The sequence below is a fragment of the Mytilus trossulus genome, chromosome 10 (genome assembly GCF_036588685.1).
Source record: "Mytilus trossulus isolate FHL-02 chromosome 10, PNRI_Mtr1.1.1.hap1, whole genome shotgun sequence".
In the NCBI taxonomy this organism is placed as follows: domain Eukaryota; kingdom Metazoa; phylum Mollusca; class Bivalvia; order Mytilida; family Mytilidae; genus Mytilus; species Mytilus trossulus.
In genome coordinates, this window is record NC_086382.1 from 66,052,345 (window position 1) to 66,077,224 (window position 24,880).

General features: G+C 31.4%; 1 protein-coding gene across 1 annotated transcript; it reads left to right on the top strand.

The window, feature by feature from the left end:
• Positions 1–7,665: 7,665 nt before the first annotated feature.
• On the top strand, positions 7,666–15,375 carry LOC134688082 (uncharacterized). The gene is made up of 6 exons (XM_063548550.1): positions 7,666–7,672; positions 8,671–8,964; positions 10,519–10,641; positions 11,199–11,306; positions 14,465–14,664; positions 15,124–15,375. Exons 1-6 carry the CDS (start codon positions 7,666–7,668, stop codon positions 15,373–15,375), a joined length of 984 nt encoding a protein of 327 aa, XP_063404620.1.
• Positions 15,376–24,880: the final 9,505 nt, after the last annotated feature.

Sequence of the window (24,880 nt, forward strand, 5' to 3'; positions counted from 1 at the left end):
CACCAGTTATATCATGTATATTGTAATTTAATTTTACAAAACAAATGATCTCACTTGTAATAATCATTCATATACATCATTGTACATTGATGCAATATCATCTGCTTGTTAAGTCATTGAAATATAATCAGAATAACCGGCATTTTTTTAAACAAATACCTGTATTTTCAATGTTTTATTGTCCTTATCATTTGTATTATTTCGTGTTTTCTCATATTTAGATATGGATGTTCTAGTATTGCAGTACAGGGGCAATTAACGACTATACCGGGTTTATAATAACATAAACAACACGACGGGTGCCACATGTGGAGCAGGATTTGATTACCCTTCCGGAGCACGTGAGATCACCCTTGTTTTTAGAGGGGTTCGTGTTGTCAGTATTTGGTTTTCTATGTTGTTTCTTGTGTACTATTATTTGCCTTTTAGTCTTTTTCTTCATTTTAAGCCATGGCGTTGTAAGTTTATTTTTCGATATATCAGTTTGATTTTTTTGCTGGTATATTTTTGTTTACAAATATAACATGTAATTTGAATGTTTTCAACAAAAATGTGTAGCAAAATTTTGTGAAATGGAATCAATATTCAGAAAAATCTATACATCTCCATTGAACGTGCGAGTTCCTCGTGAAAAGTCAATGTCGTAAAACACCCTCGTAGTAGTAGTATCTTCAAATATAAAGGAACGTCCTTTGCCGGATATCGCTATATAATTTTGAATTCTTACCTGCCAGAAGTGCGATTGTCCGGCTTTTACAAAGTCGAGGAGTACCTCAGATAAACACGAATTTCTAAACTTACCACATACATGATCGCTTTACTTCTGTCATATACAGGTTTACAAATTTTGGCAAAAATCTAATCAACTTAGATTGTTTACCAAATCAATGTGAACTTGACGAATAAAAGAGTATATAATGTTAGAAAAGTGATGAGAGAAATATCAAAAGTATAATGCAAACTGTAAAATGTATAATAAATTTGGATTATATTCGAGTTTGACTTTGAAGAGACCAGTGTTTAATTCAAAATCTTAAACTTACTTGTTTCTTGCTCATCAGTTTTGTCTTTAAAGTTTTACTCTACCTATTATAGTCTTGTTTGAGTGGTAAATTCGTCTTGCTTTAGCATATACGTTCTTGTTATCACTGTGATAAAGAACCTCGGCAGAAATGTTTGGAATCAAAAGTACTGTGGATTCATTAATTTTCGTGGGTACTAACTTACGTGGATTGAACAAAACTTACACTTCCGTGGATATTTGATTTCGTGGTTCTGCCAAAGTCTTCCTACAAGCCTATGTAAAATTTGTAATTAGTTGAACATTTAAATTCGTGGTTCACCTCTACCCACGAAATCCACGACAATTTGTATCCAACAAAAAACATGAATCCACAGTATATCTGATACGGTTACGGACCGCATACAAACAGAAACAAGCAATATTTCTGTTTATCTATGTGTAATTTACTAATTGAAGAATATAAATACGCATACAACTATTGGCAATTGTGAAATGTAATAATTTCTACAGTTGATCTAGATAACTAGATAAAAAAAAATACATGAATATGACTACTAGAGCGAACTTGACCGTGAACATGTTTATTTTTTCGTGAAATTGTGCATATTTCATAAAAAGAAAGATAAAAACATTGAAATAGCAAGATAAGTTGCTTATTTGTATTTCTTCACTTTTGGAAAAGAAGTTATGGAACTTTTTTTTCTGTTAAAGTCATAAGAAACGAGTGACCGGTGAAAAATTATGTTCTTCCAATTCTTGAACCAATGCATACACACATCATAAACTTAGTCTTCTGTGCACGAATTTATCATTTTTTTCGTGTAAATTTCGTATAATCGTCAATTTTTTTTTCAATCGGTCAGTGTTGTTGTGAAAATATGGCAAGTAATTAAAGTTCGTGTTTTGAAGCCGAAGTTTAACGATGGTCACCTGTTTGTCAACAATCGACAAAAAATAAACAAAAAAGCATGGAAAGAGAGCACGTGTTTAACAGGTGTATTCAGATAATAGTTTATTTTAAGGACATCCATGCGTATTGTGATCACCGGAGTTTTACGAGATGGGTTACACTGAGGTCACTTTGCATACGGAAAATGTGTCGGGGGAATTGGTTGCTGGAAGCAAGCAATTAAAATAAAGTAAACTTCTTCTAAATATGAATAAATTAAAAAAAATTCTTCAGAAAAAAGTATATGTACATAAGTTTTATAATGAAAACTATCCATTGAGTTATAAAAAACATATGCATTATTTTTTTTTATTTGAGGTTTCTTATGACTTTACGAAAGAGCAATAGAAAGAAAAATAAAACAACAACAATACCTCAGAGGAAATTTAAAAAATTGAAAGTTACAACTCAAATTACAGACAAGAGCGCAAACACATCAAATGAATGGATAACAACTGCCATATTCATGACTTGGTATAGGCGTTTTCTTATGTCGAATTAAACCTGGAGTTACAGCTAGCTTAACTTCTCAATTTAATGACAGTCGCATGAAATTTCTTCAAATGGACAACGATATGAAAATAAAACAGACACCCATTACAGGTAAAATGTCAAAAACAGGAATACAGCAGTCAGCATTGTGTTATAATCGTATTTACTATAAAAACAATCCAATATTTAACAAAGAAACACAAAGAAGACATATAAACAAAGCACGTTAGCAAACAATTAAAGACTAGAATACAAGAATGTACCATTGCACAATCGTGACACAATGACAGGGGGTTTAAGTACAGAGTCATGTCAAATGAATATTACCCAAAATAGACTAAACACTAAAATTAATATTCATAAAAAAAAAAAAATAACACGTTAATAAGATGATAAACAACGTCACTTAGTACCTATTATCTATATTCAAGATCATCGTGTATAACTTGTGAAGTTAATGCGGAATATTTATCAACAAGGTCTTGGTACCTTCCGATGACGTGACTACGGTATAGTACGCTATAATAGATAGTAATAACTAGTCGTTACCCATTTTAGAGTCAATTACGGTTGAGGTAAAATATTTTAACTTTTAGGTGTTTTTCAACCAACCATTGTTTCGTTCAGATAAATAACATATTTATTCATAAAAGGAAAGATAGTTAGATCTAGAACAAGAAACTTTTGAATATCAGCTAAGGATTTTTTCTATTAGAATGAATACATCGTCGCGTGAAATTTATGACAGTGGGTTCCCCATTAAGTAATAGTGGTAACAAGATTAAAGTTTAAAAGCTCAATATCATAAATATATGACTGACACATAAAAGGTATATAAGAATCAAATTTACATACATGAGGAGTAACAATGACAAGCAACCTAGATAAATAAAAGATTCTCCTTGTTCGAGATAGAACATTTTTAAGAAGGGGAAAAGGTTAATTGTCAGACCACACGTTTAACGAAAAGAAACTGGATATTCGTCATAATGTCCACTTAATGTTGTTAAACATTAAACATTTGTAAGTGATTATTTCGGTTGTATAAGAAAGAGTAGCGTACGCTTTAGATACTATATACAACGTCAGTGAATTACAAAGAATGCTCTTTTCAATTTTTCACGGCATTAAATTAGGTTTATGAAAAGGAGATAATTTTCTCCCACATTCATCCTATTTGTTTAGTTGGTCTAGTGTATCTCAATGTTTGTTTTTATGTAGTGTTTTGTGGACTTGATGATTTTTCGACAACATATGTCCTTTCTGAACATGTTTTTTTCATATTTTTTAATTCTTGTTTCTGATTGTACCTTGGTAGCTTGGTATCTTTTATCTTTCTGTTTCTACGACTTTACTATTATACTATAATTAACAAAACCACTAATGTCTGACAATGATCCTATATTGATGCTTCACAATTATTTAGAAAACAAATGATTTACTTTTGGTAACTATTTACAATACTGTGGTTGTAAATATATTATGTCCGGTATTTCGTTTAACAATAAACTGTTACAAATTAGAGTTGATTTAGATCAACTAACAGTATAATCAGTGTTCAAAGATTTTTAAAAGCTCTCGATTTTAAAATTGTTTACATAATTTTAACGGTTAATTAGATGACAAATTTCATCTTGAAGTCCGCAATGATCACGATAGCAAAGAATCTGAGGCAGTTGCAAATACATCTGTACCGAAAGGAAGTAGAACCCAGGGAAGTCAAATATAACTAAGAAAACAGCTAAATAAGTGAGTGGACTTGCATCATAACCTAACCTTTATCAAGCTATCTGACAAAACTCCCATACATATATCATTGGTCTATATATTATGTCAAAAGTCCCCACATCGCTTTTCAGTTTCCAAGTATCCATTGCTTGTTATATATAATTACATGTAAATGGCATATTACGGAACTTTAATTAAACCCATCAGTTTACAAACATAGATCAAAGTGAAACTAGATAGATGTTTACACTTTGTATTTTCAGAACTAATGTCACTTAAAAGCAATCCATTGATAGTTAATAAGAACTATTGTAAAATCTCCATATAAATAAAGAAATATAAATAAATAAAAAAAAGTATTGACTATTATATCAATACGTACGTTTAATATGATGGTAGTCGAGTGAAGTATATTCAATGTATCAAATCAGACTAAAATGAATGCCGGTTTGCTGATGGTTACTTTATACATTCTACTTTACAGTAAGTTATAGATGGTTTTGCAATTTTTAAGTTATATTTAGGCCCTTCTCAGATACATTTAATATTTAAGTTTCAAATAAACTCTTTTTTTTACGCATGTTAGTATATTTTGTGATCATATCATTGCTTTTGCTAGTTTTCGGTTATAATTTGAAACAAAAATGACGGAGCACATTTTTATAGTTTTTGTACAAACTTATAATGCGTGACGTACTTACTTTACCCTACTTCAACAAGGAAAACAAACATTACTTGTTGTTATGATTGGACATTTATACAAAGTAAGAGGACGGGGATAAAGAGGGACGAAATATACCAGAGGGACAGTCAAACTCATAGATTGATTATAAATTGACAACGCCATGGCCATTTGTAAACTTTCAAATTTGACTACCACACTTACCATGCTTACGATGAAGGGACAACAAGTCGTAAACATTTGAGCATATTATATTTACATGTTCAGACTGGCTTTGATTTTGACGCCTTCAAAATAAACGCAGGAATAAGTCTACAAACCAGAAAATTAAGAAATAATGATATATCAACATCATTCTAATTATTAATTATACATATAATATATCGTCATCAAATCTGGCAGTAGAAATGAAGAAAGTTTTTTTTTTGTAATTCATTGCAAAAAGTTAATTTAGAAAAAACTATCACATATTTGTTTTTTAGCCATAAAATATCTAGTAAAGTTACTTTGGCTTTAACCATCGTATTACTATTATTGGGTTCTCAATTTATAAATCCTACTATGTATCTGAACAAAAAAAGAAAAGAAAAGAATTGTTTTGTCTGTTCATTAGAGAATTTACAAAAATAATGTATTATTCAAAGAAGTTAGAAAAAGTTCATGTCTTAGTTAACGTTCAGAAAAAATTATTAGATTGATGTTTTATTCATTTTTATAATAGAATTGAAAATTATATTTATTCGTCACAAGGAGCTTGGACTTGTTGAAGACGATGTAACAAGCAATGGATGGACATAGAGAAATTTTAAAAAGAAAAAAAAGTTTTATTTTTTCTAACAAACAACGAATTTCGATGTTAAGCAATTCTTGTTTTTTGCTTTTTTTCATTTTTGTAATCATTATTGCATAGTTTTGCAAACATTCGTTTTCATTCTGTATTGAGCAAGGTAGTTTTTCAGTTATGATCTGACCAGCAAATTCCTTTCCAAGACTTCGCCCCTCCCCAGAACATGAAATAGTATTTCTGTAATCTGAGTTTTAGAAAGGCTTTGTAAATTAATTATCAAATCTAATCTAATTCATAAATGGGATTCTATAGATGTTACCATAGTTTGTCTAGATTTATTGTAAATTTTACGGATCACATTATTTCATCTTCTGTTTTAATCCTCCGCTAAATACGAACATATTTCAATGTTTATACTCAAAAAAAGAAGTTACTGAAACTTGTATTAACATTTTTTTCTGTAATTAATAACATGTTGAAAATGTCCAGAAGAAGTAGCAATATCCTTTAACTTATTGAACAATTTAGGATGGGTACATATTTATTCAAGCATGTATGCGATATGGGTTTAACTCATTAGTAGAAATTTGGATCTTTTCTTTAGTCTTTTGTAATTTTTTCTACAGCCTTGATTACGTTAAACATACAAAACGTTTTGATAAACATATGTTTTACGGAATGCTATGTAATAAGTGATCATCTTCACAAATGGTGGATCAGTTATATGCTGATAAACTTGAACAATTGCAAGTAGCTGAACAGATATTACTTGATGCCGACATTATAGCAAATAGATTGATTGGAAAACACTACAAGAACCCCCCAAAAAAGCACATTGAGTTTTTAATGCTCCTCTCTACCTTTGTTGTTTAATCGTTATCATGACAGTTTACCGCTTTTTATTACATGAGACAAAGCAATTATAATATTAGAATAATCATAAAAAAAGAAGATGTGGTATGTTGCCAATGAGACAACTATCAACAAGAGACCAAAATGACACAGACATTAACAACTATAGGTCACCGTACGGCCTTCAACAATGAGCAAAGCCCATACCACATAGTCAGCTATAAAAGGCCCGATATGACAATGTAAAAAAATTCAAACAAGAAAACTAACGGCCTTGTTTGTATAAAAAAAATAACGAAAAAAAAATATGTAACACATAAACAAACGACAACCACTGAATTACAGGCTCCTGAATTTTGACAGGCACATACATAAATCATGTGGCGGGGTTGTATTTTCAGAACTAATGTCCTTAAAAGCAATCCATTGATAGTTAATAAGAACTATTGTAAAATCTCCATCTAAATAAAGAAATATAAATAAATAAAAAAAAGTATTGACTATTATACCAATACGTACGTTTAATATGATGGTAGTCGAGTGAAGTATATCCAAATCATCTCCCTAACCTGGGACAGTGGTATAACAGTACAACATAAGAACGAACTATAAAAATAAGTAAATAACCTTGTTTCAGATTTTCGATAACTAGTACAAAAATGAAGTAATTCGTATCCGTCATATTTTGACAGATTGAGCCAATTCTGAGTACTGGCCCATTAGAGCAGCTCACAGTTAGGAAAAAAAGAATATTGGCACTCATAATTTTTGACCACCCTTGTTTCTTTGCTTTCTAGATGATAAGGCATTGTGTTTGTGATTGTGTCATGTATGTGCATATGTACTGACACAGCAGCTTCTATATATATTTGATTTCCAAAAACATATTCTCTTATTGATGACACAATGGTAACAATCTGCATTCATTTGAGACAAAATATTAAAAAAAGTGGGTCGATAGAATAACAAAAGTCCTCAAATCCGGTTTCAATTATAACTTCAATATTTATGAGTGATACTTTTCCCGTAACCATTGGCATTTTTATTATGATGTAAAATACAAATCATTTTCCGTAAAATCGAATTGTGAAGTTCGAGCATAAAATATAATATTTGTTGAAAAACAGTACTTGACTTGAATTTCAAGACATATGGCCGGTAAGGATGATAAAATCCAGGCTGTCAACTAGACAATTGCCCCTTAATGCATGAAAACTAAATCTTGATGTTCATCTCAAAATATTTCATTCTTTTGCTTTTCTAAAAGTCAATTTCATGGCACAAAAACTTATATATTTGACGTTTGAGCGGATGACTGTTGCTCATCGGAGGTGTAAAACCAGATCCATGAAACCTCACCGGAAGATTGCATTTATGTTGAAGTTGAAGCTATTATGATTTTTTTGGAAATGCTATTCTTTTTGTTCTACACGCTTTTGAGGTTAGTTTTTTTCTCTCAACGTTTATGAAAGAGACCGACTGTGTTATCAACTTTCTTTAAAGTTTTCAATCCACTGAGAGAGAAAAATGCACAGGAATATGGCTCATATGTTGAAGATGTACATTTATTATAGATATATGTTAAAGATGTTGTTCTTAAGTTCCCATAGTATCTATAACTGTTTTAATGACCTGTACAATTAAGAAACATTCTGTACAGCCTGGTGACTTCTGTACTTGATTCTTTTTGTAATATAAATCCAGCAAGACATTTAGTCTATGTTCTTCTCATATCATTTGTGTCTATTTTCATTTATTTTGTTTTGTTTGCTAAATAGCACCTATGCATTAACTAATTTACTGTTCTTGTTTTAATCTCAGTGTCTCTGATTTTGTAAACAAAGTTATCGTAATTATATATGTTTTGATGTACCTTCCTTCAAGTAAGGTATAATATTTAGATCATAAAGGTTTCTTCTATATTAAGGACGTTTACACTTTAAACATGTTCTATTCATTAAGATATGAAAAGAATAGAGCAACAGGCACAGCCTATAAAAGCTCTGCCTATATTACATGTACACGGTTATAATTCAATTATTACAACTGTATTAAATATAACGCAATATAGTTGAACATGCATGCTACTTTTGAGCTCGAACGAGAAAATATATTTTAACACGTGACTAAAAACTAACTTTTGCATTATTTCACAGACAATATAAGCGAAGCATTTAAGGGTCCATCTTTTGTGAGTAACTGGGAGTCTTTATCAGCAGGCGATCCTACTACAGATATACGTCATAATCTTGGACAGTATCCATTGAAAGTTGATGTCCAGATTTTGGTAACTAAAGAAGGAGTCGATTATATCTTCACCGGTTCTGGAGCAGCACAGAGGGACGATGACAATGATTTCTATTTTGGTGGAGTCATTTATATCTATAACACAGAGATTGTGAAAATAATAGTACCGAAAGCATCAACATATGCAGGCATTGCTTACACAGGTGAAGTATTTTTCAATTTAGAAATCATATATTAAGTTTAACGTAACCCTGCAGTACAGCACAAAACCTGTTGTTTCACAAAAAAAGATTACAAGTTCGTTATATGTGTCTAAATGCGTAGGTCTTTTCGCGTAGATTTTTTTAATTTGTGTGAACTATCCAACACTAAACGTACTTGATGTCCCTGATGAACCTATATATGAAGTAAGCCTGTAAGTAATAAAAAGATAGACTAGACGTCAACATACAGTTTTTAACCAAAAAAACTGGTGCACATAAAAGAGTCTATACAAAGTCTTAATAAATCACGCTACCAAGATTGCCTTTAATACATGTATAGACTTGAGCTCTAAGAAATGGGAAAATAAAACTCATGTAATGTACTTCAGTATACAGTACTATGAAATAAATCAAGAATACATTGCCTGAAAAAAAATATGGAGTGATTGAATGTAAACCTTTGATAATCTCAACATAAAAATAACATAAAATGTTTTCCCACACGGTTATGATAGCTGGTAGCGTAATGCAAAGCAGATGGGATTTTAACCTCTAAACTGGCAGTTTCAATCCTATTATCTTCCAAATTGAATTCAATATCAGTCACTTTTGATTCAAATATGGAGCCATTATTTTGTTTGAACATAAGACAATAACACATCAAGCATCATTGCTATACATAACATAGTTGGGTGATTGAAAGCACACTGGCGTTCTTTTTCCTTTAAATATTGATGCCTTTATAAGCAGGAGGTGTACATGTACTTAAGAGTTTATAATTTTGCTAATATTCAAGACAAAACATTGGTGTCATACTCTTCAAAACAAATCTATTGCTAATATCATGAATATGTCCACTGTAAAAGGTAAGTATGATATAGTATTTCTAAAATCACCTTGTATTGTATTGAGTCGAAACACTGACTACTGGTAAACTAGTTCAGTTTATATTTTCCTGTCTTCTAATGTTCTGGTCTCTCTTACATTTTGACCTTATTGTTTATCATGATGACAAGGTAAAGAGTTCTATGTGTTTTTGCGGCAAAGTCAAACAAACATGTGTGGCGCGAAACAACCTTGGTAAGTTTCGTACAATAGCGAACAAATGAATTTGTTATTCTCTTGTTCAACAAAATGATCATCCTTTTGTTATCTGTAACCTGAATGTTATGATGATTTTTTTTAATTTATAACATGATCTATAGAGACAAAGGAGTAGGTTTGTGTAAACATAAGCAGTTTAAAAACCATCACATTTACATATCTTTGTACTGAGGTTTCGTGAACCGTATGTTGTTCGACGCAGGAGTCGGTATTAAAAACATTAAGACTAACAATTTAGTATACTTCCGATCAATCGTTTTTTTTTGTGAAATCGACTTCTGAATATTTTCGTACTAGTTTTGTCAGAGGAATCGAAAGTTGAGGTAAAATGAATGTGTTATCGATGATTTCGTTTATTATTTGCCTTTCATGCTTTCTTTGAATTTTCACAGGTTTAGGTATGTATCTGTGTAAAATTAGAATAATATAATATCGCCATATTTATTCTAGGTTCTTCCTTATATTATAACGGGGGTACCAACATGTGGTTCACTTCGGGGAAAGTTCGAGTTCGGTTGTGGACAGCAAATGATTTACCACAACCAGACTTTTCAGCACGGACGAAAATGGATGGTATGGTATATTGTTTTATAATTATAATCTAATGTTGATAACTGCATATGATTGCATCTTCTGGTGTGTCTAAAAATAGATTACCCAATTAAAGTACTGAACCAATTATACAATTATAAATTAGTTTGCTGAAATCATTGTTTTTTTAATATATTTGGTTGTGATGGTTGTAGATTATTAAAAAAAAGTTTGTACCAAATTAATATTCAGGGTTAGACTAATTAGCCATAGATGAGAATTATAAAGTCTTCAGGGATGGTATTGTGATAGATTGAGGGGCTTTTAACTAACATCAATGTAAACAGTCACAAAATGATACATCCCGTCTGCAATTCGGTTTTTACAGGTACAAAAATATTTAAAATACATTATAGCCCAACAGTCAGCACGAATCACACGCGTAAGTTTATAGCTTCATATTAATTTCAATAGTGAACAAAGCTCTACAATTAAAGAGCAGAAACGGTTTATCCTTCCGTTGGTCAATAGCTTGTTCTGTGTAGTCATCTTTATTATGTTGTTTAATTTCTAATCAAGAGAGCCACCTTTTATTGTAGCAAACCAATTACCAACTTTCCGGGAATTCATACATGGTTTAGGACAATATCCAAATATGGTCACAGTGCGCATAGAGCTTGATGATGGTTTCATTTCTGATGGTCAAGGTAAGATAGACCATAAACATTTTGTAATTATTTTGAAGTAACGTTAGTGGTGCAAAAACATTACAATGCGATTATTAAATGACTAAGGTACCATATACACAATCTACCTTGTTTTCAGTGATTTGACGCTCGTATTGCTACCAAGTGACCTCCAATAGAATACTTTTTAGTTCGTTGTAATGTCGACAGACACTTTTGTCTAAGCGAACACAATTCGTGCAACTAGGGGCATCGTCACTTCCTTCAAATGTTGAGCGAGTGATTATAAAAAATATAATTTTATATTTTTTAAATAATTAGACAAATCAAATTCTTATAATTGATAATCATCACTGTTGTCATTAAAGAATTGTGTTGAATACTTACGTAACAACAAAAAGTTTCTAGTTTATCCTGCGTACTGATGATTAACAAGACGCTTGCTGTGGAAATTCAGGGATACATGCAATCCTCTCTATCAGGCAAATGACGTCCGGTATGATCTTAAACCACAAAGGTACAAGGATTGTGTCTGATATTCATATTATGAAGACATAATCTTTCAATCAGTGTAATTGAAGTCTAGAGCTAGCATGACAGGTAACTGCAAGCAGTCTGTTGTTATTTATATATTATTGTCATTTTGTTTATTGTCTTTGGTTACAACTTCTGAGATCAGACTCTGACTTTTCTTGAACTGAATTTATGTTTGCACCTTTCCCAAGTAAGGAGCCGCTGGCCTTTGAACATACTGTAAGTCTTCTATAATTCTTTTAATTTTAGTTTCTTGTATACAACATGTACAATTTGGCGTTCATCATCACTGAAATAGTATAAAAACATGTGTATTTGATTAGATGCCAGCTGAAGGACTCCTCCTGATGAGGGAATTGTTCAATGCATTGAAGACCTGTCGATGACATTCTGTTTTAATCTGTTCTATGGTCGGGTTGTTGTCTCTTTGACACATTCCCCATTTTCTTTCTCAATTTTACCATTAAGGTGCACAAATTGACAATCTTTTCCGGTTTAGGACATAGCTCGAAAGTGGGCAATTGGAGTTGGTGAATTTTAAGATCTTGAAACATGTTACAGTCACTGTAGCTTCCAACATCAGTTGTTGGGTGTGTTTCAAAACAAATAGTACGTTCAAAATGCACCACATGTAGGGTTTTTAACATATGTAGGTGTTTCCCAACTAAATCATCTGTGTTCCATCATCCCATCCACACCCCTCCTCCGGATCCATTATTGATCAATGTCTCGTAAAACTCATTTTCTGAACGATGTTTTGTTTTCTTCTGTTTGCGTACTATTGTTTTGTGATTTATCGATTTTGTGTTATTGATTTCATAATTTTAGATCAGTTGAGTTATGTTTGTTCTGCTTGTTTTTGACTTTATGTCAGATTCAATGTATTCGGAATCCTTTTTGAAATTTAAGTACAATTAGGTTAAAAAGTGCCGTTTGAAACTCTTATAGAGCCTTGTTTTTTCTATAATATTTTTGAAAAAAAATAGTACATGTTTTAAAGTTTTTGATTTACCACTGATTTTAATTGACTTGTTTGTTTGCTACGGTAGATGTATCTTTTGTTTGATGCAAGGTAGAAACAAACATTAGACAATTCAATTTTTTTTTCATAAATTAAATTGTACCAATATAACTGCATCCACCAGATGCGCATTTTGACAAAAAATTGCTCCCTTAGTAATACGCAACCAAAATAACTAGAATACAAAATTAAATAAAATCTGAAATGTTTTTTAAACCAGGAGGAGTCATCCCATAAACAAATCCGAATCAAAGTTTTGCAGGAAGGGATACTTTCGTTTAAGTCATAAGAAATCTCAAATTAACAAAAATCATGCATATGTCTTTTAAAGCTAAGTGGATAGTTTCCAATATACAACTTATGTACATATATTTTTTTCTGAGGAAAATTCTTTTATTTGTCTACATTTAGAAGAAGTTTATTTATTTGTGATTGCTCGCTTCCAGGAAGCAATTCGCCGATGTATTTTCCGTATGCATAGTAACATGAGCGTAACCCTCCTCGTAAAAATCCGGCGATCGCAATACGCATGAATCTGTCATTGAAATAAACAATTATCTGATTGTACATGTTAAACACGTGCTCAATTCTGTACCCATGATTTTTGTAATTTATTTACTATAAGGTGACAATTGGTATACTTCGGCTTTAAAACACGTCATTTAATGAGCAGCCATATTTGTTAAATCATAACAGACAGAGAAAAATAAAATTGACGATTATATGATATATTTGCGAAAAAAATGACAAATTCGTGCTAGAGATCTAAGTTTATGATTTATACATTCATCGGTTCCAGAATTGGATATACATTTTTTTTTCACCACTCACTGGCTTCATATGACTTTAATTTAAAATAATTTCCAAACTTGATTCACTTTTATTGTGTCTATTAAATTTGCATTCTCATCGAAGGTTCATCATTCACTGGCAAACCAGACCACAACAGCTGTTATTCTGGATTATTATATGGATACAACGAGACCATGTTTCGTTTGTGGGTACCTTATCATATTTCCACAAACAACGCATGTGTTGGTGAGACTTTAATTGTTGCAAATGCGTTATTCTGTCATAAATTAAACACCTGGTTTTATATCTAGCAGGCAATTGGGACCTTTATTGTACTCTAACTTGTTTAAGGTACAATGTTAATATTGGTTTATTTATGCCTTCATATACGATATCTATAAATTGATTAGAATTATGTTAAATGTCACAGCATGTATCTTACATTGTTGCTTATTAAAACAGAAGCTTCACCTACGTGACGCCATATTCATTAACCATAACTAATATTCAAAGTATAACTGTAAAAACACGAGCGAGTATTCAACTACATATAAAACAATTGTTAAAAAGATTACGCCAACTAATAGAGAGGAATATATAACTTAACTCGTTTAATATATCATAAATTATACTATGTTTATGCATATACAACATACATTACACGACAATATACTAATATAGTATGTGCACTCGCTCAACTTTTCCTTTTAGCCTATTACGTTATTTGTCAAGTTAAGTGCACAGTGTTGCTAAATACGCAACATTTCAGTGCATTTATTCTGCAGAAGTATTACAATTTAATATGAAAAACAATTACTTAATTTTGCTTCAGGAACATTGTGTTGTGCTTATGATGGCTGGTCGACCAGTAAGATTGAATATAGTGGAAAAGTACATGTATTGGCATGGATACTCGACGAAGAGAATGATGACTTCGATAGCTATTATCAAAATATCAGTATTCATTATGCAACTAACCCTGTACCGTTACCAACAATACTTAATATAGACGACTTTTTTGTTACCGTTGAAGTAAGGATAAAGACATTATATATTCCGGAAAGACAATAATTCAAATTTTAATCTTTTGATCTTTGGTTGTCCCATTAGTCATTAAGATACAACAAAATAATAACAGATAGTCTTTTATCTTCATTTAGTTTTAAAAATTGTTTTTAAAATTTATTCTTAATTTCAAAAATTAATTTATACTCTGTATGTTTTATTAGCTTATGTGCATTGTCTTCATATTTAATGGATATAAATTAAATTGAAATCCGCTTCTGTTGTCTAGTCTCGGGTTCCATAAGATACCTTTTGGTGTTCTATTTCTTTTAGCCTACGTCTTGCAAATGTCAAATGCCGATTGTAAAATAACATGTCGACAATACAGTGTGTGCTACAAACTGATGACGAAACAAATTTCGATACCAAAAGACCGACGGAATCAAGCAGTTTTGTTTATCAAAGTACTTTTATTCATTTGTTTAGGTAGAAATGTTGTCCGGCGATAATAGCGGATATCGATTTCAAACAGCAGGATCAGCGATGACCAATAGTAAAAGCGATTTTGGTGGACTTGTATATGCTTATACAAATAGCAGTGTAGAAACATGGGTGCCAAATTCAAAGGGTCATGTACAATTTGTAGGAAATGACTGGGGAGGCGGTGTATGCTCTAGTCGAGAGGATGCTGGTCATTTAGTAGTTAACATTTTTACTTTCCGAGATAATAGTAAGTAAGAATGGTATTGTTTTAAAATGTTAGGAGCTGAGCAGTATTTTCTGAATTTTGACAAACAAATCGTATTTCATTGTTTGTTTTTGCAGAATTAATTTGTTATGGTGATACACAAAAATTGTGTAAACAAACCACGGTAACCTATATGTTTGGGACTTAAACATACTGTTAATTCTAACAATGTTTCGTCCTTAAAAAAAATCAACTTTCTAAAGTATGTATATCGTAACAGGCTAAAATTGTAGCCTACAAGAACTGCAATTGTTTTTGAACAATTCATGTCGAATGTTCCATATCAATGAGACATATATTACTCACTTGTCCGTCCACGTTGTGCTAGAGTTTATTGTTTACAAAAAGTCCCACGTAATTATATAACCTTTATCATAGACAGAAAACTCTTACTGCGTCAGTTAAGTCGACCACAACCTTGGTTATTGGCTATTCGATTTAAAGTTTTCTTGGTGTTTTTTGTTTCTTTTACGGTTTTTAATGTGTGCTTAGATAAGTTCTTATAACTAATTGTTTTAACAAATATCTTCATTTGGAAAGTTGTTGTTAGGAAAATAATCTATCTTTGAAGTTGAAATAAAACGGATGCATACACCCTAATATGTGCGTTGTAGAAACGAAATCACTGCCTGCAGTAATCATTCCGTTATATACAGACCTACAGATGCTGTTATAAACTTCAACTTACAAAATATACCAGAATTTAATTCAAATGCTAAAATTCATCTTAGTGAAATGAAAATATGGAAGTGTTTACACCTAAAAATGTACTATTAGTAAATCTACAGACAAACTGGTGAACCTAGGAAAGTTTTAAGGCATGGCAGGAACTTGCTAAATAAAAGTTACGTGTAGTATACGTTTCAGAAAATTAAAAACGTCCCTGAATTTTGATATCCAGCTTTTTCCAGTCTGCAGAAGATAGCAAAATAAATAAACACCCGAGTTTCATTTGATACGGCCCACTCAGTTCCGTAGTTTAAATCACCTATTGTCTGCAGATGTCTATTGTCCATCTATTGTCCTTTTAAATCAATGATAGAGTATTTTAATAGTAATAAAGAAACAAATATCACCACAGACTTGCATGCGTAACGATTTTTCTCCGTACTCAATAGTAAAATTGCAAATACTCAACCTGTGCATGGTTTCCGGCTGTGTTCTTCTCTTTGGTCGGATTGCTGTCTCTTGGACACGTTCTTCATTCCCAAGTTTACTTATCATCTTATTGAAAACTGAAATGCGCTTCTTCAGTTATACGTAATATCTTCCCTCTCGAATTTGTATGACGAACTCTTATCAACTTGAAACGAAAATAACATTGTATTTGGTTTATCTGAAACACTCTTCTTAATAAACTTTAACAAGGAAAGCTCAGTTCTAAAGGATTAATAACAAGTACAAAACAAAAGGACCTACATTACTAGATTATATACAATAGTACAGTCACATTTACCTAAGTTCAACATTGTCTGAGGAAGTTTGATCCTAAGTTTCTTCAAAATCTCGTAAAAGTAAAGTTATAAAATTAATGAAATAATTATTTTCGACGAAATGACTTCGGAGGTGATGATACATAGAAAAAATAGTCGTTTATTTGCCATGCTAGAAAATGTACAGGGAAAATAGAAAAAAAAATGCAATTAAATTCAATTCCTGTTAAAACTCAATGTACCAGTTCTTAAAGTTCGTTATATTATAAATTTAAATATGTGTATTCCAATAGAACATTTGTATTTGATAAATAACAATTACAGCAAATACTACAAATATATTTCATTATTTTATTTCAGAAACATGTGGAATACCAGCATCGTACCCGTTTAGTAAAATTACATACGATGACGTAACACATAAAAGCATAGCACGATATGCATGCATGTACGGATACACACTGACGTCCGGAGATCTTGTTCATCAATGTGTATCTCAACAATGGATTGGATACTCTCCCGTTTGTCAACGTAAGTTAAATAAACACAGCCAACATTAAGAACTCTTTTTAAACTCCCATTGTTTGTCATGTTGCATGTTATATCCAATTAATTTAAATCAGGTGATGCGGGTGAATTTTTGAATAAATTTAATGACACGATGAAAATAGCATTCACACGAGTTAGTATACATTTCTTCTTCTGATGTTTTTTTTACACTATTAGTGAAAACAAATGTGATTCAAATTTTGACATTACAGCCAGCAATAGTAGCAGATTTTTATTGTACCGTTTTAGGTCCTGTATAATGCGCTGAATTTGATTTCCAATCAAGATAAAAGTCCTAGTATTTAATAAATTACTTCGTTTTCGATCCAAAATAAAAAGAATGGCTTAATATATTGCATCGTAAGTTTCGACTGCTGTAACACTATTTAGACAGAAACTTGAATATCACAGGAATTTTATAATTCATTACAAAAACCTTATGCTAACTATTGATGTCTTGGTAAGTCACCTGGGCATTCAAATGATATCATATACATGTAACATGTGTATAATCCTCTTGTTTTTCTTTTCTTCTTGATTTATACATGTTATATATGACACGAAAACCAACTTTAAATTTAAATAATTTAAAGTTGCAAAACAAGCATTTTGGTTATCGGTTATTATTTAAAACTAGTGTTAACTATTGTATTTCTAAAGAAACCTGTGGAATTTCATCATCATTATATAAAACTAGTTTTTACTATTGTTTTCTTATAGAAACCTGTTGAATTCCATCATCATATCTATTCTCTACAAAAATGCACAGTCACATTACGAATAATAGTTATCGGTTATTATTTAAAACCAGTGTAAACTATTGTTTTTCTATGGAAACCTGTGGAATTCCATTATCATTATATAAAACTAGTTTTTACTATTGTTTTCCTATAGAAACCTGTGGAATTCAACATCATTATATAAAACTAGTTTTTACTATTGTTTTCCTATAGAAACCTGTGGAATTCCATCATCATATCTATTCTCTACAAAAATGTACAGTCACATTACGAATAATAGTTATCGGTTATTATTTAAAACCAGTGTAAACTATTGTTTTTCTATGGAAACCTGTGGAATTCCATTATCATTAAATAAAACTAGTTTTTACTATTGTTTTCCTATAGAAACCTGTGGAATTCCATCATCATATCTATTCTCTACAAAAATGTACAGTCACATTACGAATAATAGTTATCGGTTATTATTTAAAACTAGTGTAAACTATTGTTTCTCTATAGAAACCTGTGGAATTCTAACATCATTATATAAAACTAGTTTTTAATAATTGTTTTCCTATAGAAACCTGTGGAATTCCATCATCATATCTATTCACTACAAAAATGTACAGTCACACTACGAATAATAGTTTTGCAATATATTCCTGTATACAAGGATATGAAATGATATCTGGAGATCCGGTACACCAATGTCTTTTACCCCAATGGGTTGGAACGCCCCCTGATTGTAAGGGTGAGTAATAACTATCAAATGTATTAAGACAAAAGATTCCCAAGGAAATCGTTTGTATATTAAATGACTGCTTATCTGTTTTAAATTGTGTCACGAGAAGCATTCTGACGTTTCAGGCGCGTTGAAATCTCGTTCTGAAATTATTCACAAAATATGTTATACAAGTAAAAACCATCAATGAATTTCAGAAATCAAATTCTGAAAAAAATTTGTATTTACAATTAGTTCTTTTTTAGGAATCAATTTAAACCAATCAAGTCATTCGATTAGCTAAAATGTTGATGAAATGGTTTTACCAGAATCATCAAAATCCCATATAATTTTTTCTTTTTAAATTCTTAGAATTTTTTTTTTTAATCATTATAACAGTACATTTTAGTGAAATAATAATTCACATTTTAGCAGCCAGTATGGTTCAATTTTGTCAACTGTGGCAAAATAAGCTAAAACTAACCCATTCATTATGAACTTTTAGCTTGCAAGTGAATAATTTGACTGCATTAAATCCGTATTCATGTGAACTTCAATTTAACCACTTAGCTTGAGATGGATAACACGTGAATTGTATGTGTAAAGTTATTTAAAGAAAACGATTGTTAACATTGAAGGTGAAACAAAGGTAAATCATTTCATTGACTGATTCGATTCGCAAACAAAATCATTCTTCTAACTTAAAGGTTATTGATGATAAACATGTATTGTTTATTTCTAATTTAAAATTAACTTGATCTAGAAAAATCGTACAGCACGAGTTTGCTTAATAAGTGTAAATCTATATTTGTGCTTACATCACTTGTATGGTCATCGGATGACATTAGAGATCAACTCGATGTTTAATTAGATATGATATGACCCCAGAGAATAAATTATGTATGGAAATATAATGGAAAACAAATTACAACAGGCTGCTGTTTGAATGTGTGGAATGAAAATACATAATCATTGGATGTTTAAAATAGAGGTAGTATCACGACCGATCCACGTTCAAGATCCTTAGAGTCGCTCTCTGAAGGATAGGTCAATAGTCTGTTTTAGAATGCTATATTTCAGAACCTACATGTACTCGACATACATCTATTTTTATTTCACAGGGGAACTCTTTCTTTGTGTTAATGCGGTTAATCCTCTATTGTTACTATAGCATTAAAGGGTTTTCATTCTAACATTGAAAATGCATGCAACACTTTCCACTGTGCATTAGACAGCAAAAGGCTAGCAATCAATCAATGTTAGTTGAATTAAGATTATAGTCGTTTACCAATGATCAAATCTCGAAAATTGATTAGGAAGAAACATATCATGGTAACAAAGAGAAACTGGGATTTTCGCATGAGCTGCAAATGCAGCAAAAAATGTTGCATCCACAGGTTAAACGCCCAACATACGGATGAGATTGAAATGAAGTTAGACTTGACTGATGCACAAACAAAGAAAAACAATCAAGTTGAGCCAATGTAAGAAATGAATTAAACATTGGTCAATAAGTGTAACATCAGCGCCATACTTCCGGTTGAAATTTAGGGAAACTATTAACAAACTGCAATTCCAACTGTGTTGTTTGTGTATTAAGAAAATAGAAATATTGTGACCATAAAACATATTTTGTCTGGCAGTACATTTTGGTTGAAGTTGAGTATCAGTTTGTCTATGCGACACACATATACATATATACTTTCAAGCAGTATTATGATGTTAAATTCGATTATAAGTAAAGTGGGAAGTACCGAATCATATCAGGGAATGTCAAATCTTGCAAAAACTCTAAGAGGATCTGTAGAAGGAGCACTACAAGGCAATATTTTAACAGCTTTTAAAATTTCCAACATAGCTGTGTCCTTATTTTTCATCGCATTTGCATTCTTTTCTACTTTTGTGTTTCATTATCATTTTGATATCTTTCAACTATTTTTTTAACTGCACGTCAATAACCCGTTCCTAGTCTATATAGCTATCTACCGTGTAGATATCGCATCGTTAGCTTATGGTTGTGTTCCTAAAAATACAAGGACGCGTTCAATTAATGTTACGTAAATTCAGTTAATTCGTCAGTGTACTGAAAGTACACGGATCGGGATTACCAGTTATCAATCAATAATTACATTAGATGTATGTTTCATTATAAAACGTTATTCTGATTGGCTAATTGCACATCACATGTTATTCCGTAAGCAGTTGCATGAGACAATAGCATTTCATTCATGATGACACGAGGTCCCACAATAAAGTGCACAGGTGAAATTTAATTTAACTTCATGAAAATCGTGTTTTTATAATCCTATCTAAAAAATGTAATTATAAGTATTGAATGCTTCTTTTTGTAACTTTATAGGGTTGTAAAAGCGTTGACCGTGCGTACATTTTTAGAATGAAGCGCTTCCGTGCTTCATTCAAAAATGTACTTCGGTCAACGCTTTTACACCCCAATAAATTTACAAGAAGAAGCATTCAATTCTTAAATGATACGTCTTCTCATATTTTGACAGTTACAAGAGCGATACGCACTTGGACAGTATTGGTTTGACATCAATTATCGTATTCATGAAATGAAATATATTGTTATTTTAAATTCATCTTATGGATTATAAAATAACTAGTTTAATGTTTTATTTCTATAGAAAATTGTGGAATACCAACTTCGTATCCTTTCTCTACAAAGTCATATGGCCATGTGACGAATAACAGCTTTGTATTATATAAATGTTTACACGGTTATGTGATGACGTCTGGAGATCCCATTCACACATTCTACTCGTTGGATAGGAATTGCTCCTTATTGCAAAGGTGAGTTAGTCAATACATAATAGACTTTACTATCATTTGGCTATGAACTAATACTAACATGCTCTAAAGTATTGAAGTAAAGAACTGGAATATAGACCGATAACATTATATTGTCGGGAAGAAAAGATCATTATATTTAAGTGAATCCAAAGGTCAATAAAACACGAGAAGAAGTTTAAAATTAACAAAACGTATCAAATAAAAAATTAACGAGCCATAACGAGCCTTCGTGTAGTTCAAAACAGTTATACCTGTACACGTGAAACCGAAGCTGTTGCGTATGACAAATAGGAAAGAAATGTTATTTGCGAGTAATTTTAAAATAAAGAAAGCAGAAAAGCATTTAACTGCAATACATATCAATAATACAAACTTAGATATTTGCATATTTTCTGCACATCACTTTACATAGTATGATATCGTATCGATATGGTAAATGTTGCTTTACAGAAAGTTGCGGAATCCCGTCTTCCTATGACAATACAACATTTTCGTACGATGACACTGTAAATGGAAGCATAGTGGTGTACAAATGTAAAGGCGGTTATTTCGTCCATTCTGGGGACACTTTGCTTGAATGTAAACCACCAGAGTGGACTGGTAATCCTCTTGAGTGCAGCAGTGAGTATGATTATGTATTGATTGAAATGATTGTTGTGTGACACACCTAAACAAACTTAAATTCCGCAATACAAGTGAACACAAACTAATCAAGAATGAATATGTCCGTTGGGGTAAATAGTTATGTCCAAGTAAAACTAACCGTTATGATTATCATGGAAATTTTAAAGTCGGATTTTTTTATGTCAAACATAAGTAAAGGATATTGACTTATTGATAAATCATTACATATATATCCCAAGTATCATGAATATGTCATTTAAGTTGTGTGATACAACTTTCTATTAGGAAGATTATAGTTAAAACCTCTAATCCTGTAATATCATATGACCTTGGTTATATTGATAAATAGAAATTTAGGATAAACTACAGCAGCTCGATGGTGTGTATGCAATGTGTCAAGTTCTAAATCGTCCCGAAATTATAAAGAAGTGGGTGCATTTAACAGAAACAACAACAGATATACTAAAATCATGGTTCCTATTTAATGGCCCAAAAGTATAAAAAGGGTATCATGGTATGATATCCGTTCATTTGACTGTTTATTGTTCTTTCATTTGTCTTTGTTTTATTATTAATATTACTTTTACTTTTGAATAGTTTTATGTGATGTCTGTTTGACGTGGCTCAGTACATCTACATTTCACCAATGTGTTTGTATTGGCTTTCATTTTTTGATGGTTTCTTTTGTATATGCGACTTTTTGTATTTCTTTTGTTCTTATAACGTGACTTTGTACGTTAAAAGATCCCGTCAGTATGATATTGTTCAATTATATGTCAGTATGATATATTTCTATTATGGAGTACTATATACGTTGAACAACACACGTCAAAATCATTCAATCGCGTAGTGGAATTAACTATTTTTGGATTCTTATAAATTCTATATATAACTTTTGGACTAATTTTAATGTCGGTAAATTCTGAAATTTATTCTTACATACTTTTGATTTTTTAACCCTGTATGCTAACATTACCTATGTAAATTTAAAAATTGTGTGTATGCATATTGAACGACAAATGTATGTGACGTATGAAAAATTTGCTGACGTCCGACACTAAAATCAGTCAATGTGTTCGTAGATAGTAGATGTTTATGTGTTCTGTTAAATTGCTCCTTTTAAAATTGTTATTCGATGAACACTGATGTACCCATATTTTATTTTATTTATTGTGTCTGTACATTTATCGCATCAATGTAAATATAACGGAATTTGATGAGATTGTCATTAAAGTGAGAGGGTTAGCACTATAGAACCAGGTTTAATCCACCATTTTCTACATTTGAAAATGCCTGTACCAAGTCAGGAATATGACAATTCTTGTCGATTCGTTTTTGATGCGTTTTGTTATTTGACTTTGCCATGTGATTATGGACTTTCCGAATTGATTTTCCTCTTAGTTCAGTATTTTTGTGATTTTACTTTTTAAATATAAGATTAGAGATATTTATAACACAGACGTTTAAATAAACAAAAAAAATCCTCTGATCCTTTTTTTTAAACCATGACAACTGACCTAAAAATATTATGATTTAGATGAATTGACACTTGATGCAATATCGAAATTAAAAGAAGACATCAAAAAGGAGCTCTTAGTAGATAGGAAAAGTACCACTGCATACATCAATAGTAAAACATCGGCAGCAGACCCGCGACCTTCAAGTAGAGCGATTGGAACCGTTGGAATTGTATTTCTGACAATATGCCTGTCATTTATACTGTTATAAGATATGATTCATTGTGAAAAATATCGACAGATGTTTTAGTATTGGTTCGAGTGATTGTGGTAAATTGTGTGAAAAATGGCAAAACACTGATAACTTAATTTCGTAAATCAACTTTTTGTTTTTACCGGGTTATTTGAGAAGCACGACGGATGCCACGGCTGAAGCAAATCTGCTTACCCCTCCGTAGCACCAACTATCAACACGCCTTTTTATGTGGCTCATGTGTTCTGCAGTTATTAGGTTTTGAGGTTGTATTTTGTTTGTCGTTTGGTCGTATTTTGCCATGCCATTGTAAGTTCTTGTTCCACGTTTCAATTTTGCTAACCTAGCTTTGTTGTAGTTTGTCTCCATGTTATTTAAATTTTTCTTCATTATCTTTTATATCATTAACTTTCTGGAAAAAAAAACGGTCATGTGAGGTAATTGTATATATAATAAGACAACACACATACAAAAGAACGTATACAAAGGCCGTCAATTGTGTGTTCTAATTTCTTCTATTTATAGAATGTCTCCCTCAACTCGGAATGTTTAATATATTAAAATTCCATCGAATAAGATTGAATTACTCATGGTGAAGAATTAAATTATGTGAAGTATGAACTTGTTAAATAAAGAAAGTAACTATGTTTGTATGAATATAGGCAACAGTAGTATACCGTTGTTCGAAATTCATAAATCAATTTAGAAATAAACAAATCCGGGTTACAAACTTATATTGAGGGAAAAACATTAAATATAAGAGGAAAACTGCGACAAAACAGAAACATAACACTTAAATGTAGCAAACACAGAAACGAACTATAATATAGCAATGTTTTTTCTCCTGACTTTGTATTGGAAATTTTAAGACAAATTATGGTGAGTCGAACCTGTTGTTGTGGCTAGTCAAACCTTCCTCTTTTAT